The 15,148-nt window shown below is 50.2% G+C and overlaps 1 protein-coding gene across 36 annotated transcripts in view; it reads right to left on the reverse strand.

The window, feature by feature from the left end:
* LOC134009783 (receptor-type tyrosine-protein phosphatase delta-like) overlaps nucleotides 1–15,148 on the reverse strand; it is a 209,177-nt gene that overhangs the window by 96,555 nt on the left and 97,474 nt on the right. For all 36 annotated transcript variants that reach the window (XM_062449460.1, XM_062449458.1, XM_062449453.1 and 33 more), the window contains one exon: nucleotides 3,411–3,583. In XM_062449460.1, coding sequence (XP_062305444.1) covers nucleotides 3,411–3,498 — 88 coding nt within the window. In that variant the 5' untranslated portion in view covers nucleotides 3,499–3,583. The remainder of the gene's footprint in view (nucleotides 1–3,410; nucleotides 3,584–15,148) is intronic.

The raw sequence follows: 15,148 nt of genomic DNA on the forward strand, positions 1-15,148 counted from the left end.
GCATAGCTTGAGACTGGGCTTCTCTTTCTGTGTGGTCTGAGTGTGTGTGTGTGCGTGTCAGTGTGTGTATCGGTATGTGTGTGAGACGCAGAGAGAGAGGTGGTTAGGGTATGTCCAGCAGAGCGTTTACACAGGTGGGGGAGCCTGTCAATAGCCAATTGATGGTTTCCAAAAAAAAGTGTTTACTCACAGTGACACAATGTGATCAATCCACAATGAAGACCAATCAATTTAAACACCATTAGACCCTGGTAAGGGTGTGGGGACAGGGGTCAAAGTGTGTGTGTACACCAACTGTACGTACGTGGGCGAGCATGTACGTGTGTGTGTGTGTCTATGACCATGTGTGTCAGAGCGTGTGTGTGCCATTTTCATGCAGACATCGACACAAGAGCACTCTCGACGAGACAGCTGCAAGTGTTAGTCCCTGACTAACCAGAGCCTGGCAGTTTGGCTCTGCCCACAGCCCCTCAGCACCTTGTCTCTAACCCTACATCACTCCTTCATTCTCGTCAGGTTGACGACGGAACGAGGGGACTTCAGGAGTGACGCGCTCCGAATTTCAATGTCGCTGATGAACACGCGTCCCCGACACCAAGACACACAAACCCGTCGCCACAGCCCAATCTACCCCCTAGTGTGCTTCTGTCTCTGCTCCTCCACCCCCTACCCTGCTGCCATTGTTTTAGCAAAGACACAGCGATTGCTTCACCGCCCTCTCCCTCTCTCTCTCTCTCTCTCTCTCTCTCTCTCTCTCTCTCTCTCTGTCTTCCTCTAGAGCGATAGACACAAATGCCCCCTTGCTTTTTTTGTTGCCAGGTTTGAAAACAGATTGTGAGGGCGAGAAAGCGATGGGGCGAGGGACCACAAGAACGAAACAAAAAGCCCCAACCGACCACGCTCGATACCGCGACGTCCGAGCGCGGCCAGCGAGGCCGTGGCGGCTTCCCCGCGGCTGACGGGGTGGAGGAGGCGGAGCTGAAGAAGTCCTTGGGGGACGGGGTGGTTGGGGACGCGGAGGGCGCCCAGCTGGGGTGAGTGACTGGAGGACTGGCTCGCAGGAGCACACGCCATCTGTTGAGCAGGCCGACTCAGCCCTTTTTGTTGCGCTCTCACGTGTCTCGGATCCTTCCGCCCTCCTCGCGCCCGGGGGGGGGGGGGGGCAGCACACAGACACACAACCTGAGCGCCTTCGCACAGCAACCCGGCACACAAGCTTTTGTTGTATGGCTTTTGTTTCTGCGCGGGGGCTGGGGAGGGGGGGGGGATAGAGCTGGGGGGGGGAGCTGGGGGGAAATGTGGAGGATAATATTCGGGGGGAAGTGGTCTTTTGCTCTGTTCGTGCCACGGTCCAGATGAGGAGAGCCCCCGGAGCAAAAGCAGTGTTTATGCAGATGCACGGGGCACACGAGACGAGCCGGCAGCGCAGACACTGAAGGGCAGATGGCACAGGCTCCAAATAAACAGGAGGCGGGGAGGGAGAAGAAAAGGAAAACTGGGCCGCAAGGAGGGAGATTTAGAGGGGGGGGGGGGGGAGAGAGAGAGAGAGAGAGAGAGAGAGAGAGAGAGAGAGAGAGAGAGAGAGAGAGAGAGAGAGAGAGAGAGAGAGAGAGAGAGAGAGAGAGAGAGAGAGAGAGAGAGAGAGGAGAGAGAGAGAGAGAGAGAGATGAGAGAGAGAGAGAGAGAGAGATGAGGAGAGAGAGAGAGAGTGAAGGAGGGAGACAAAAGACAAAAAGCTTTTTCGTAGGCTCGACCAAAAATATGTTTACTTTATATCATACTTTATATCAACAAGCTGAACCGAGGAAGGCAAAGAAGAGACGATGATGGAAAGATGGAAGGAGTGAGGGATACAGGCAGACAAAGTTAATAAATCCTTCTGTAAATATGTACACCTCCGAAATGGTGTTTAGGCTCTTAAAGGTGTTTTGCCCTAAGTCCTGTAAGGACCCCCTAGGCCGTGTGTCTACATCAGATATATCGCTTGAAGAAAAGTGCTGGCGGGGAGCTAGCTCAACCGCTAGCTAGCTAGCAGTTTTAACAATATCCCTAACTCTCGGCAGGGGACATTTCCTTCTGGTGAAATCCCGACTGACCCCCCACCCACGTCAAGGCACTCCCCCCTTGGACTTCTCGGGGTCAGTTTGTGTGGGGTTTGAAACGGCGAGCCGGCGCAGCTGTCTTAGGGGCCGTGGGGGAGACGAGGCAGCTGTTAGCCGGCCAGACAGCGATGGGGACATAGAGACGAGCGTGACGTGGTTTAGGCTTTACAGAAGTGGTGTCTCTTCTCTGTGTTTCATTCGCAACCACTAAGACTACTGCTTTCACTCCCATTCTCCATGTTTAAAGACTGGTTCTATGTGATTTTTGGAGATGTATTCTTGTAAAATAACAAATAAATCATATAGAAGTAGTGTCTATAGAATATGTATTTATTTTGAAGTTCGAATATTAATGTTAGAGAAGTTTTGGATATGTTTTAATGTCTTTTAAATTAAAGCCATAACTCTTTCATAAAATATTTTTAAATCGTGCTAAGAAGGAGCAGTATGACAAACTGACAACCTAGCATTCCATTTCTCTCGGAATCTTGGAGAACGTATGCCTTGGGTGCAAAAAAAAATAAAATAAAAAAATTGATTGCTGGGTACAGCAAACTAAACTACAACATTTGAAGTCTCACCCATCTATTTCACTTTGGGGTTCCCTGGTGTATGACCTTGGCTGAAGTATGCCCCTATTCAGAGACACTCAGACACTCAATAGGAGATTCCTGCAGTGTGAAGAGAGCAATAAAATCTTGATTCATCTGGCTGTGCATGAAGCTAATGATTCATGGATCTTAGTGCTTAGCGGTGAGGTTGTGAAGCTGTGTGTGTGTGTGTGTGCGTATGTGTGTGTGGGGTCGAAGGGGGGGGGGTTGGTATAGGACTCAATGAGGTTTGAAACTTGTTGTGACACCCCAGTGGACAAACGTCTGATGTCGATTAACTCAATTCCACCGACAATCGTCACCGAATTATAGATGCGTAAAAGCGCTGGGACACCAGCTACAGATAGATGCCTTCATGGTAGGCAGGTTGAGGATGCGAGGAAAGAAGGAGGGATAGAGAAAGGAATATCTGCGTGTGTGTGTGTGTCTTTGGACGCGTTCGTGTGTGTGTGTGTGTGAGAGACATACATGGGCAGACAAACTGCAGCAGAAACATACAGAGAGACACGAGCGGGGCTGAGTAGGATTCCGTGCTCGTCACCAAACACGGACACCAAAGCGACAGCAGCGGCACCGCCGGAGGGGCCACGGGCCCCACCGCCCCCAAACCCCCGGGCCATCGGCGACACCAACAAAAAACCCACGGGTAAAACGCCTAAACCGCCGCAGTACGGAAGGGGCGACGGGGACCACTTACTTTCAGCGTTGGCGAGGAGGACGAGCAGACCCAGGAAGAGCAGGCCGGGTCTGGCTATGTGCATCATGGGACAGCTTGGCACCAGCATGCTTTGGCAGACCTTGGTGGTGCTGGCTCACAGGGCCCTGTGTGACTCAGGCGGTCTGAGTTCTCAGATGCAGGATATTCACAGCCTGCGGAGGGAGAGAGGAGAGGAGCGGAGAGGAGGGAGGAAGGAGGAAGAGCAGGAGGGGAGGTGAGAGGGAGGGAAAAGAGAGAGAGAGGGCATGAATGAAACAAAGCGGTTTGGCTCCACTGACTTTATCTATCTGCGCACATTTCTGATATACCCACACACACACACACACACACACACATCGTGGGGGCTGACAGGGAGAGGGTGATGTGCTTTCAGGGTATGTTCTGACATTTCTACACCAAACACGCGGGTGTGTGTGCCTGTGTGTGTGTGAATGAGGGGCTTGTGTGTGTGTTCATACATAGATAAAAGGGAACGCTAATAAGATTTCCTCCTCACGGCACAGATTTGGTGGTGTGCTTCGTGTGCCTCGGTCAAATTGACTGTCAGATAGCATTACGGAACCTGTCTTTATCACTGTTTCATTTCGTGTTAACACATCTCCATCCTCTTGCCTTACCAATTAGTGACACATTTGCGTACTGTACGCCATAGATGTATGTTTCTAAGGCACTGAGTTATGAGCTGTGGGGTTATTTTAATGTGCGTTGAACAGTTAAGCCCGGAACGCCTTGACTTCATCTCCGCCATTAAATGCCTCAACCCATGTGTACCGTCAGAGTGACCGCGAAACCCGACCGCTACCAATCAGTTCTGTGGCCACTCCGTTTAAGACGTTTGTTTAAAGCCCCACCAAAATGGATTAGAACTTAAGATGAAGACTAGAATAAATCCATATAATGTGATATAATGAACCACTGCTGTGTGAGGTAACAAACATGTTAGCAACACCTCCTTTATCAAGCCCTGCTTGCCCCGACGCTTAAAATCCATATGACAGAGTAGACAAGTGTTAGCAGCCCCCCCCCCCCCCCCCCCACCACCACCACCACCACCACTATCAGACGGCGCTGTGTGAGGTAAGAAATCAATGTGACAGCGCAAGCTGGTATTAGCCAGCTCTATCCCTTGTCATCCATTTGCTAAAGCTAGGGCTTGATCCTTGGTGACTGCACTGCGGTGGTCCGAGACGTGCTACTCCGCTAAAGGCTAATCCAGTCCATAAGCTTTGATGACACGTTGTTTGTTAGTGGGTTAGCCCTACTAGCCTGGCCCAGCGGGAGGTTGTTATCTGAGACAAACTGACTGGAGAACTTGACTGAGGGGAAGCTCAGGCTGCCCATAAGACCATGTGACAAAACATTCGACCTTTGACCTCTGAACATCTGGCATTTACTAGGCTACCGCCACAGGCTCGTCAGTGAGCGTCAGCATTAGCAACACCACAGGCCCGGGCATGGCGCTGTGCTCACCAAGGCGACCGTGGAGGAATCCCATCAGAGCGTTTTCCTCGTGATGGGATATTTCACAAGGCCTTTAGCCAATCCGACAATTTCATAAACAAAGTCGAAAAATGCCCCCAGGCACAATCAGTGAGGTAGACGATGACAAAGTACCTCATTTCCCTGTTCCCCATCAACGCCCTCTCTCGAGCCACGCTCTCCCTCTTTACTTTGGGGCTTTCGAAAGGCAGGGAGGACGGGGGGAGAGATAGCGCACCTGTCACACTCGATTTGTGTCTCGGGGAGGAAGACACGACTACCTGTCTCCGGGAGCCGGGCGCCCAGCGGCAAGCGCTAGCGGGGGAACGCGCGGAGAAGGGAATCAATTTGTGGCAATCTCCGCCCCCCACTATTTCACGCACAAACCCGCTCTGTACACCGGGCACACAAACACCCGCGCAGGCACACACACGACTACTGAAAAAAACAATCAAACTTTTTTGTTGTTGCATGTAAATACAATATGATTGCTCTCGCCAAGGTGAGCATTTTGCACTAAATCCACCTACAGAATAGTCTTAGATGGTAGGAAACGTAATGATAAAAACAAATCATCTCTTACTGGGGATTGGCATTCCCAAGATCTTCTGCATGCATCCATTATCCCGACTCCGGGCGAAAGCCTCCGTTAATTAATGTAGTGCCCATTTCCCATTATGACACAATGTGAACAAGGGCTCGCTATTAGAAGCCCTCCCCTCTCTCCCTCCATCCGCCCATCCTTGCCCCCAACCTCTCCCTCCCCCTTTTTGCTACGCGCGCTCACACACATGCTGATACAGACAAACAAAGCCATCTGCCTGTAGCGAGTGCAGCCTATGGGGGACAGGAAGCCACTGCCGTGCCCGTGAGCTCAACGAGGGGGCGTGGGAACGGCAGCACGTCTCCAAGGCGACAGGTATGACAACACCTAACGGCCAGGTGTTCAGTTTGGACTGTCAGGAAAGCCAGGATGTTCAGGAAGATCGAAATGGGTGTTTGTTTTTCCCTCTCCTTCGTGCACGGTGGGGGTGATTCGCCTGCCGGACACGGTGGCTGAGAGCATGCCAACACCATGTGGAGCTTTTTGCTTCGGTGTTGGGGCCCCACCCAAAAACTGCTAGTCATAACTGTGCGTGTGTGTGTGTGTGCATATGGTCGATTCAGGTCCTCTTGTAGCCTGGCATCACAGAAAATAGATCATTTGGGGGTAATTTCAATCCTGCACAATTGGTAATGACAACACTGCACTCAACGTTTATTACAAGAGAAAAGACGGGAAAAAATAAATCTATAAATATTGTTCTTCTTCTTCGAAACCCCTGCCGGTTTCATTGTGTGCCTTTCAGTGGTGTTTTATTCAAAGGGTTTGCTGGTGATAGCATCATGTATTATTAAACAAAGCCTGACAACATGCACAGTGTTAATTAGAAAAGGGGGAAGTCGTGGCTCGGAAGCCTGGCAGAGAGGAGGAGGGCATTGTGTGATGTTGTTCCTCCTCTCTCTCTCTCTCTCTCTCTCTCTCTCTCTCTCTCTCTCTCTCTCTCTCTCTCTCTCTCTCTCTCTCTCTCTCTATCTAGCCACTGATTCTTATCACTCTGTGAGAGGTTGATAGAGACGGAGGGAGGCAGAGGTTTTATGGAAATTGGAAAGCCTATACAAGGCTCTTTCCTTTGCTTCTATGTAGCACTTCAGATCTTTTTTGAGGTCACTAATAGACTATGTGTATATACAGGTGGGTAACTAACTCTGGAAGACACATTTTAGGCCTCCAAACCAAGTGACATGGAGGATTTACCACACCGGTGTGGTGAATCATGTCTGCTTGTGCTGTGGTGGCAGTTAAAATGGATCACACATGCTGTGCTAGTATGCTAGCCTCATGCTGGCCTCAACTTTGTACATTAGCACACATCTGAGGACAAACAAATGCAAAAAATCGAGGGGGGGGCGGTTATTGATGTGACCGTCTTTAACAGATTCAGTCTGTGCAAATGACTTTTGGACTCATCCTCGCATGCAAAGTCGTCTTTGTTCAGGCGTCAGTGGGTCCGCGGTGTTCTGGAGAGCTGATGCATCTCCGTGCCTGGCCTTGTTCCCCTCCCGGAGAGAACGGCCTACGTGGAAACAGTTTGTGATCGTGCCAACTCGGCAAAAAACCAAACACAAGAAACAAGGCACACGCAAACGTACTGAGGACAACTATTAAGCCCAAACCCCTTTTTTCTAATTGTCAAAATGCACGCAAATAAACAGCCCCGTCCGCCCGGGTGAAACTGTGGGCAGAGCTGAAGTCTTGCACTTGGAACAATTGACCTGGCATCGTGAGCAAAATGAGGCCCTCTGCTTAGATTTATGAGATGTTCCTTTCCATTTCCCTGTGGTCTGTGGGGAGCAAATAGTACAGCCTTTACAGATTCCCAAGCCGGAGGAAAATCAACGACTGCTCAGCTTTTTCTGCAAGGAAGAAAGCTTGGGTACTACGGCCAAGGCTGTATCACGTATCCCACCGACTTCCCTTCCGAATGCCACGCGAGATGGCGCGTAAAGCGCCGGATGACTGCGTATTGCTTAATTAAGTGTAAAAATGGTGAGGCGTGGCAACCCCGCGGGTCATAGGGCATCTTTAAAGAGGGTGCTGGGCATCATGTAGCCATCTCTCACAGTCTCACTCTCCTCCGCTGACACGCGGCAGCGTTAGAGCAGGAAAGCGGCGAGAGAGGTTTTTTGAGCGCCAATGCGAGGTGCCCCGGGGGTTATTTGAATCCGTCATATGATTAGAGTTAAGAGAACGTCTCCTTCCTTCCTCCCCTCCTCCCCCTCTCCCTAGCAACCGTGAACCTCCCTCCATCCCTACGTCGAAAGGGCTAAGTAAGACTGGCAGAGAAGGATTGCCCAGCCCTTACCGAAAAAAAAAGAAATGAAGGAGTATTTTATCTTCTCTCATCCTCTCTTTTTTCCTCGGGGGAGGAGCGCTGTGATTTGAGGCTGGCGCCGGGACGTTTCTCACGCTGCGGCCCAGATCGGCGGTCCTGTGTAATAACATCCCTCCGGCGCGGCTAAAGCCATGCCCTCGAGTGCCGCCTCCATGGAAGCCTCTGAGGGCCGCGGCTTAGAGGGCTTTATTTGCTCAACTTATTTACTTTTCCTCCCTCCCTCAGACCTCAGTCAAACAAGCATCCCACGCTCGTAAATAATGTTTGTGAGACTCGTCCCGGCCTCGAGTAGTGCTGCCGCCCAGTTTGCTAGAATGTCAGGCTTGTTTGTGTTTCCACTGCAGCTAGCGGGCTAACGCTAATGCTGGAGCTAACGGCCTTTTGCGGAAAACTCACCCGTGTTTATGAGTGACACCTCCCACCAAGACACAGACTGTGAAAAGCTAATTGGCTGGGGTGACATTTTCTTCTGCCGTAATTGGCTCAGGAGCACCTGCTGCGGCTTGAACAAGGAGCCTACTGCAATCTCATTGGAACACAGCACTAGATGTGTGGAGGAGAAATGCCAAAGCTATTTCACCTTTGGAGGCAAAATAAACATTCTCCGTTGTTGAAGCCCTGGACTTTGAGCAATTTGCTGATAAAGGTTGTCTAATGGGAGGCTTTTTTTAAATATGAAACCGGCCGACAAAGGCAACAGAGATTAAACCTTACTGCTAAGCTTATAAACTGAGCTGAAGGAGCTGTTAGCTTAGCACAATAGAAGCTCAACAAAACTGAAATTTTTTTCAAAGCTTGCGTTGTTTCTTCACAAAATAGATATCAGAGTGCAGGTCAGGGCTATGTTTTCACAGTGTGGAAGGAGTTTAAGTATACAGGCCAAGGCAGTGGCCTTATGCACCCTCTGTGTACCAAACCTTATCTACTCAGTCTAATTCTACACAAACGCAACCAGCACTGAACCTCAACCCGTACTGCTCATTCCTCTAACTGTCGTCTGCTCTTACACATTTTCAGTTTCTCATCAGCAAGGTAACTTTTCTAGCCAGCAGGACCCTCTGACCACACACAGACACACAAACAAACACACACACACACGCCTCCCCCCATCTTCCAGCAGCTGTTGAGTTTAGATGGATGATCTCCTAGTACAGGACCCTGACCGCACCAGTCTGTTGACTGATTATCACAGTGGCCTTTTGGGTTGTTCCCCATGCAACACACACATACAAACACACACACACACACACACACACACACACATACAAGGTTACACAGCCTTTTCTCCAAGTTTCAGGGGCATAGGAACAATAACACCACAACACACTCCATCTCCGACCGGCTGTTTAGATTTACCCTGGTGACCTTGGCAGAAGCACGTCTCCATTTAGAGGCATTGGGAACCAATGCATTTTGAATAGGCCACAGCGAAAAAAAAAAGCATCACACTGCTCAATCAGCTCCCCTGTAAGCTGATTGTCATGCCAGTGACTTGCGAGGCTTAGTGGAATCGCGGGCCCTCTCCCATGCTTTTCACCAGAGGGGGTTCCTTCAGTCGCAAGGCGTACATGTTCTCTTTGTGGCGCGGGTCATTTTAAAGTGCGGCGAGGCACTGGGCTCAGGCGGAAAGGACAATTGTGTGCAAAAGGTGTGTTTTTCTGTGTGTGGGTGGGGGATGGGGGGGCGGGTGGCAAGGAACTCATTATCGTGCAAACAGACTGGATCTCGAAAACCTATTGTGTAAGGGGATGGGGGGGGGGAGGGGGGAGCAGGAAACACACAGCAGAGCAGACTCTGCAGCAGCCAACCTGGAATAGTCTGGATTAAATTTACGCCGCATGAACAGAGGAGGGCTCAATCATGTTACATATTATGAACCGGAAAATACGGGGGAGGGAAAGAGAGAGATGGTTTAGAGAGAGAAAAGTGTGCCAGCTTTCCTTGTGTCTGCATGGCGAAACACGGAGGGAGACAGATGGATTGTGGGGAGTGGAAGGACAAGAGAGAAAGAGAAAAAGAGAGGGAGTGAGGGCTGCAGACAGAGGGGATGGTAGCCCAGGGTACACTAGCAGTCTGGAGGTGTCATCTCCCTGCGGCCGAGAGACCGGTAGAATGAGCGATGGTCGTCAACGGGAGGGTGAGGACGTGGTCCTCCCAGATCCCCCCCAGGCGTCCAACACACACACGCACACACCTGATCTCTCTCACACGCATGCACACACACACACACACACGCTCACGGCATCATGACATAAACCCCCCCACCCAGCCACAGCGTGGAGGGATGAATAATCGCGCTTCCTAAAGGGAGGAAGAGGAACGGAGAGAGGGAGGGAGAGAGAGGGAGCGGGGCTGTTGCCTGCCCTAACGCGTGCTGCTTTAGAGAGAGCACAGGAGTCCTCCCCTACGCAGACCAAGCAGCGTTCCACCGAGAATAGCAAGGCACTCAGACAGCTGGGACAGAGCCCTCCAGTGAAAGGATCTGAATAATACACACGCTTCGTATTATGCGAGTCGAGACTTGAAAAGGCGTTCGCTTTTTCACAGGTGCCGACTGCCTCTCTTATCGAGCGAGCTCGAAGAAGCTAGTTTGGAGGTGCTTAGGTCCCGCTGACATTTCAGCCGCGTTTGTAGCCATGCCAAGATGTTTGGTATGGAAATGGCCTACTTAACCGTACGACGCGGGATGTAAAGAGAAGCTCTCGGCGTACATGCTACGCTCAAAAGGGCGACGCAACAATTAAAATGCCAAGTGTCTCCCATTATGGAAATGCTAATTTGCCGCAATAGACCCGCAGCTAAATGTAATGGTGTGTTATATCTGCGCGCGTCGGCGCTCAGCGGTGAGGCGCGAGGGTTAGCTTAGCCCAGCGTGCGGCGCGCTCTTCCGTGGGAGACGAGACGTTTCCCCTGCTATGTCGGAGAGAGCGGTCTCCACTTGACACGGCTGCTCTTGGGGCATGTCAAGACGTTTTAGGTTGAGAGCATAGCATTGGGTTGTATGGAGTTGGGGCACCGTTTTAATTAGATGGTACTTGTTTTATATGGACAAGGAGATGTTTAGCATCAGTGGTTGTATCGCCTGCATACTATAGGCCTACACAATGGAGAACGAATATTTTCTGGACTCTCGAGGAGTTCCAGATATTATGATGGGAGGAGCTAAGGAGTTCTCGAAAATAGGACATGGATTGGATGGACATGGATCACCTGGCTGTACATGTTCACACACAGTCATCCCACGGTGCTTTATGGTTCATGATGTTTCGTCACATTTCCTGGAGGCGGGGGTAGGATGTCAACAACAGAGAGCTTATCAAACTCTGCATGGACAGAAAGCGGCCGAGGAAGAGGGCAACTGGACCCAAATATTTAGCAAAGACATTAGACTGGCTTTGCTGAATAAGCAGAGAGCAAGGAGCCTCTGTTGCTGTGTTTGTCTCTCTCAAAATCCCTGATAACATTGTCAAGGGACATGCTAGGTAGGTTGGAGCGGGCAGCGTGGGAAAAGCTGAACAAATATTTCAATTCTGGCCAGTTTTGCTGAAGTTGCGTTTCGAAAGTTAAACACCTATCCTTTTATGTCTGTCGTGGCTAACTTCTGGTGCTTAGTTGTCCTGAAGATCAAAACATTATTGAATCTCTCGGACATCTTTACACTAAGGACCAACAGGATTTTGCTCTTCGTGTCTGAGATAATGTGTTGCCAGTCGGGGTTATAAAATGCAGACAGGCATGAGTAATTCTGGTTTACTGACAATAACTGAGTGAAGAGAAATGCTGCCTCTGATCAAATACTGTGACTCTGCAAGAAGACCATTTAGAATTATTCCTAAAAATGACTGATTGTGCGCCTGTTTTTCCCAGAGAGTTTGAGATAAATATTCAACTAAAAAAACACCTTCATAGCCACACAAAATGTCACAGCAGAATCCAATATATTCCACCAATGTCTCAAAACAAAAAAACAATATAGCTATTCAACAACTAATTTTCTCTCTCCCCTTCTCTCTCTCTCTCTCTCTCTCTCTCTCTCTCTCTCTCTCTCTCTCTCTCTCTCTCTCTCTCTCTCTCTCTCTCTCTCTCTCTCTTTATTCTGCTTTAAATGGATCCTACAAGCATGTCTGGGGTTTGTTTGTCATCCTTTCTGTTGAGATAAACGTGAGTGTGTCCTAAAGATGTGTACAAAACGGTAAGAGCGAACTTCATTCTGGATCATGGCTTCTCCACCGGTCCTCCTCGACGTGTGGAAACGAAGGATGATTTACTCTCTCCGTCAACACCCACATTGAGAGACTGAAATGCTTTTGTCCTTTAGCCATCAGGGAATCAATGAATACTACTTTTGAAAACAGCCATTAGAGGACCCATCGCCCTCCAAACTCAAATAGTATCTCTCTCTCTCGCTCCCTCTCTCTCTCTTGCTCTCTCTCTCTTGCTCTCTCTCTCTTTCTGTTTCTTACTCTCTCCCACTCTCCCTCTCTCTCTCTTCCTTTCTCTCTCCCAACTGTATGACGAGGACAGTCCTGCCACCTCATCTCCCCTGCCGACACTCTTTTTTCCCCCCTGAACCGGCTGTTGACTGACTGCCTGAGCACCGTATCATTAACTGGGGCTTCCTGCGCCAACTGGAAGGGGCCTCTAGATGACAGGAGCACGGTCTCCCCTGGCACTGCCAGCCCACCCCCCCCACCACCACCCCCCACCCCTTGCTCCCCTCGGCATGCCCAAGTGTCATCTTAGAGAGATAGGCCCCAGGAGCTGGGGATTAGGACTGCATAATTACCTATTTAAAGACCCTAATTGAGCATTTCATTAAGAGGCTGGCAAAAGGATTCTGCCACACCAAAGTTTCTAGGGACATGGATGTTGTGTGTATGTATACGAGCTCGAGCGAAATGAACCCCGATTTCGGAGGGTCTGCTTCGCCTGCAGTGGTGTCTTGCCTACTGCCTAGACGGTACACATAGTTGTCTACATCACACACGTCATTAAAGACATGAAAAAACGGGGTGGTTCTCGGAGTGTATCCTCCTGATGTGTTAACATTCTAACCTCACGTCACCTTCAGTGATCCCCAACACTCATACCGTGAACCTTCTTAGGCTCCACACCGCACATAGACCTCGTTGGATTTGAAATTAATCACCCCCTGCGCATTGTATGCTAAGGCGCGCGCGCAAGTCTCCCCGACTTTGCCAGCGAACGTTCGTGTCGCCCGCATACCCGACTGTCAGGCTGCGAGCCGACGCGAAATTAATGAGCTGTACATGCTCGTTGGCCAATCATTTGCCTGGCGCCGTGATGCATTGCCTTTCAACTTCTCCCTTTTGTTTTGACTCGAGGGAAGCCGTTGCTGTGTGAGCTCCACCTAGATTCTCATCCCCCACTGTTTCTGGAGAAGGGAGCTGGCCGGCGATATCGGCATGACTATCCCCCTTTAGTTGGGTGACAGAAGAGGTATCCTCCACTCTCTCGTCAAGTCGCTGCCAGACAGTGATACGATCGCTGACAAACCAGATAGAGACAATTGCAGATGCATGGTGTCGTGTTCGGCACGATGTAACGCGATGATGTACTGTTGTGGGAAACAATGCAGAGCAGCGCCGTCAAAACAGTTTCCCGAGGATGTGAACTGAACTGATTCCACTATAGTGAGAGAGTGTGTGTGAGTGTGTGCATGCATACATCGTTTTATAGTTTTCTCCGACAATTCCATCTACTGCCGACAACAGATAGCTAGCAAGCTAATGATGTGAACATTGTCAGCCGTCAAGCGTATCCCTTCATCGCTTCTGTCAACGCTGCCATTTTCAGCGCGGGAGAACATAAACTCATTTGTCAGGCGCCACAATGACACATGGGCTATCTTTTCTTTATCTGCCAAACAGAAGCAAAGATAGTACAATTATTAGAAGTGATGTTTGGCCTTTGAAGCATCTGAATTGATGGCGGCGACTGTTTAAACAGAGATCTTTACCCACACATCAAAAACAACTTTTTATCCCTTGGAGTCTCTCATCTCCCAAAGCTATCCCGACTACAAGTGTCAATAGCCAAATCTGTCAATCCGATCCAATCCAAAAACAATACACCAAAACCCCTACTGTATTAGACCACACTCAGTTGATTTATTAGCTCAACAGCATTAATTGACGACACAGCAGGGGTTGGTGCAGGTCAATCATGGTCAGCCAGGGCTGATGGTCTTGTTGAGTGCCTGGGACAGGGTCAGTCTGGACTGGGGCCAGAAGAGGATTCTCTGGCCCTTGTTCTGTCCAACCGGTGTATAGTCATGTGGAGAAAGTAAACAGTCACAGAAGTTAGGAGGAACAACGTGACCTGATTTCAGGCCTGGCTACTCTCTCTCTGTCACTCTGTCTGTCTGTCTGTCTCTGCCTGTGTCTCTCTCTCTCTCTCTCTCTCTCTCTCTCTCTCTCTCTGTCCTTCACTTTTTCCAAATCTCCCTACACTCCTTCCCGATGCGCCCTCGTTGGCAGAGTTGCAGCAGTTGCTGGCAGTTCTCTTGTGTGATTGAGGTATTTGCTGAATGTCTTGCAGTGGAATTGCTAAAGCTAGCTGGAGGCTATTGGAGTAGCTGGGGGCGGCTAACAGCTGCTAACTGCTACTGCTAAACTGTCACTCCCCTTGGGAATTCCTGGCCTGCTGGTTGAGTACTTGCCAAAACGCTCATGGGGGTAGTGACAACCCGATTTCACACATGCAGTTATGCTCCTGCCTTCCAACCCCATCCACAAAATGTAAAAAATGCAATTTTTGGGTTAGTTGAGGTCCAATAACTGGGATTGTGCTGCTTTGAAATACAGCATTGTTAAAGCTGAGAGGTAAGCCACTGGGATCAGAACCTGATCTGCTTTGTGTTTGTGCGTGTGGGGCAGCCGAGCACAGCTCAGCACGTTTCTTAGCCATGGGGGGGTTTGGAGAGGGGGGAGGGCTAAAAAACAACAAAAGGGTTGACGGAAAGTACGGCGTACGCATCGGCAGCCATGACACCTTTACGCTTCCGTTCAATCTGAAAGAATGACAGTCCGGCACTCGCGGCACCAAGCCTCCGCCCCCCTCGAGTTCCGAGGCGCGACGTTGCAGAGTCCAAAGGAAAACGCGCGCGCACCGCTATCCGTGTCCACCGCCATGTCGGTTCCGGGACACTGAGACGAGATAGGCCGGGCGCTCCTGGAGCCTAAACCGCGAGGCCTCGTTTCCTCTGCCGCCGGGGCCGTTCTTCCCTTTTGTTTTGCCGCCGTGCGAGACGAGTAACTCCTCGGCTCCCAGCAGGTGTTT

The sequence above is a fragment of the Osmerus eperlanus genome, chromosome 23 (assembly GCF_963692335.1).
Source record: "Osmerus eperlanus chromosome 23, fOsmEpe2.1, whole genome shotgun sequence".
NCBI lineage: Eukaryota > Metazoa > Chordata > Actinopteri > Osmeriformes > Osmeridae > Osmerus > Osmerus eperlanus.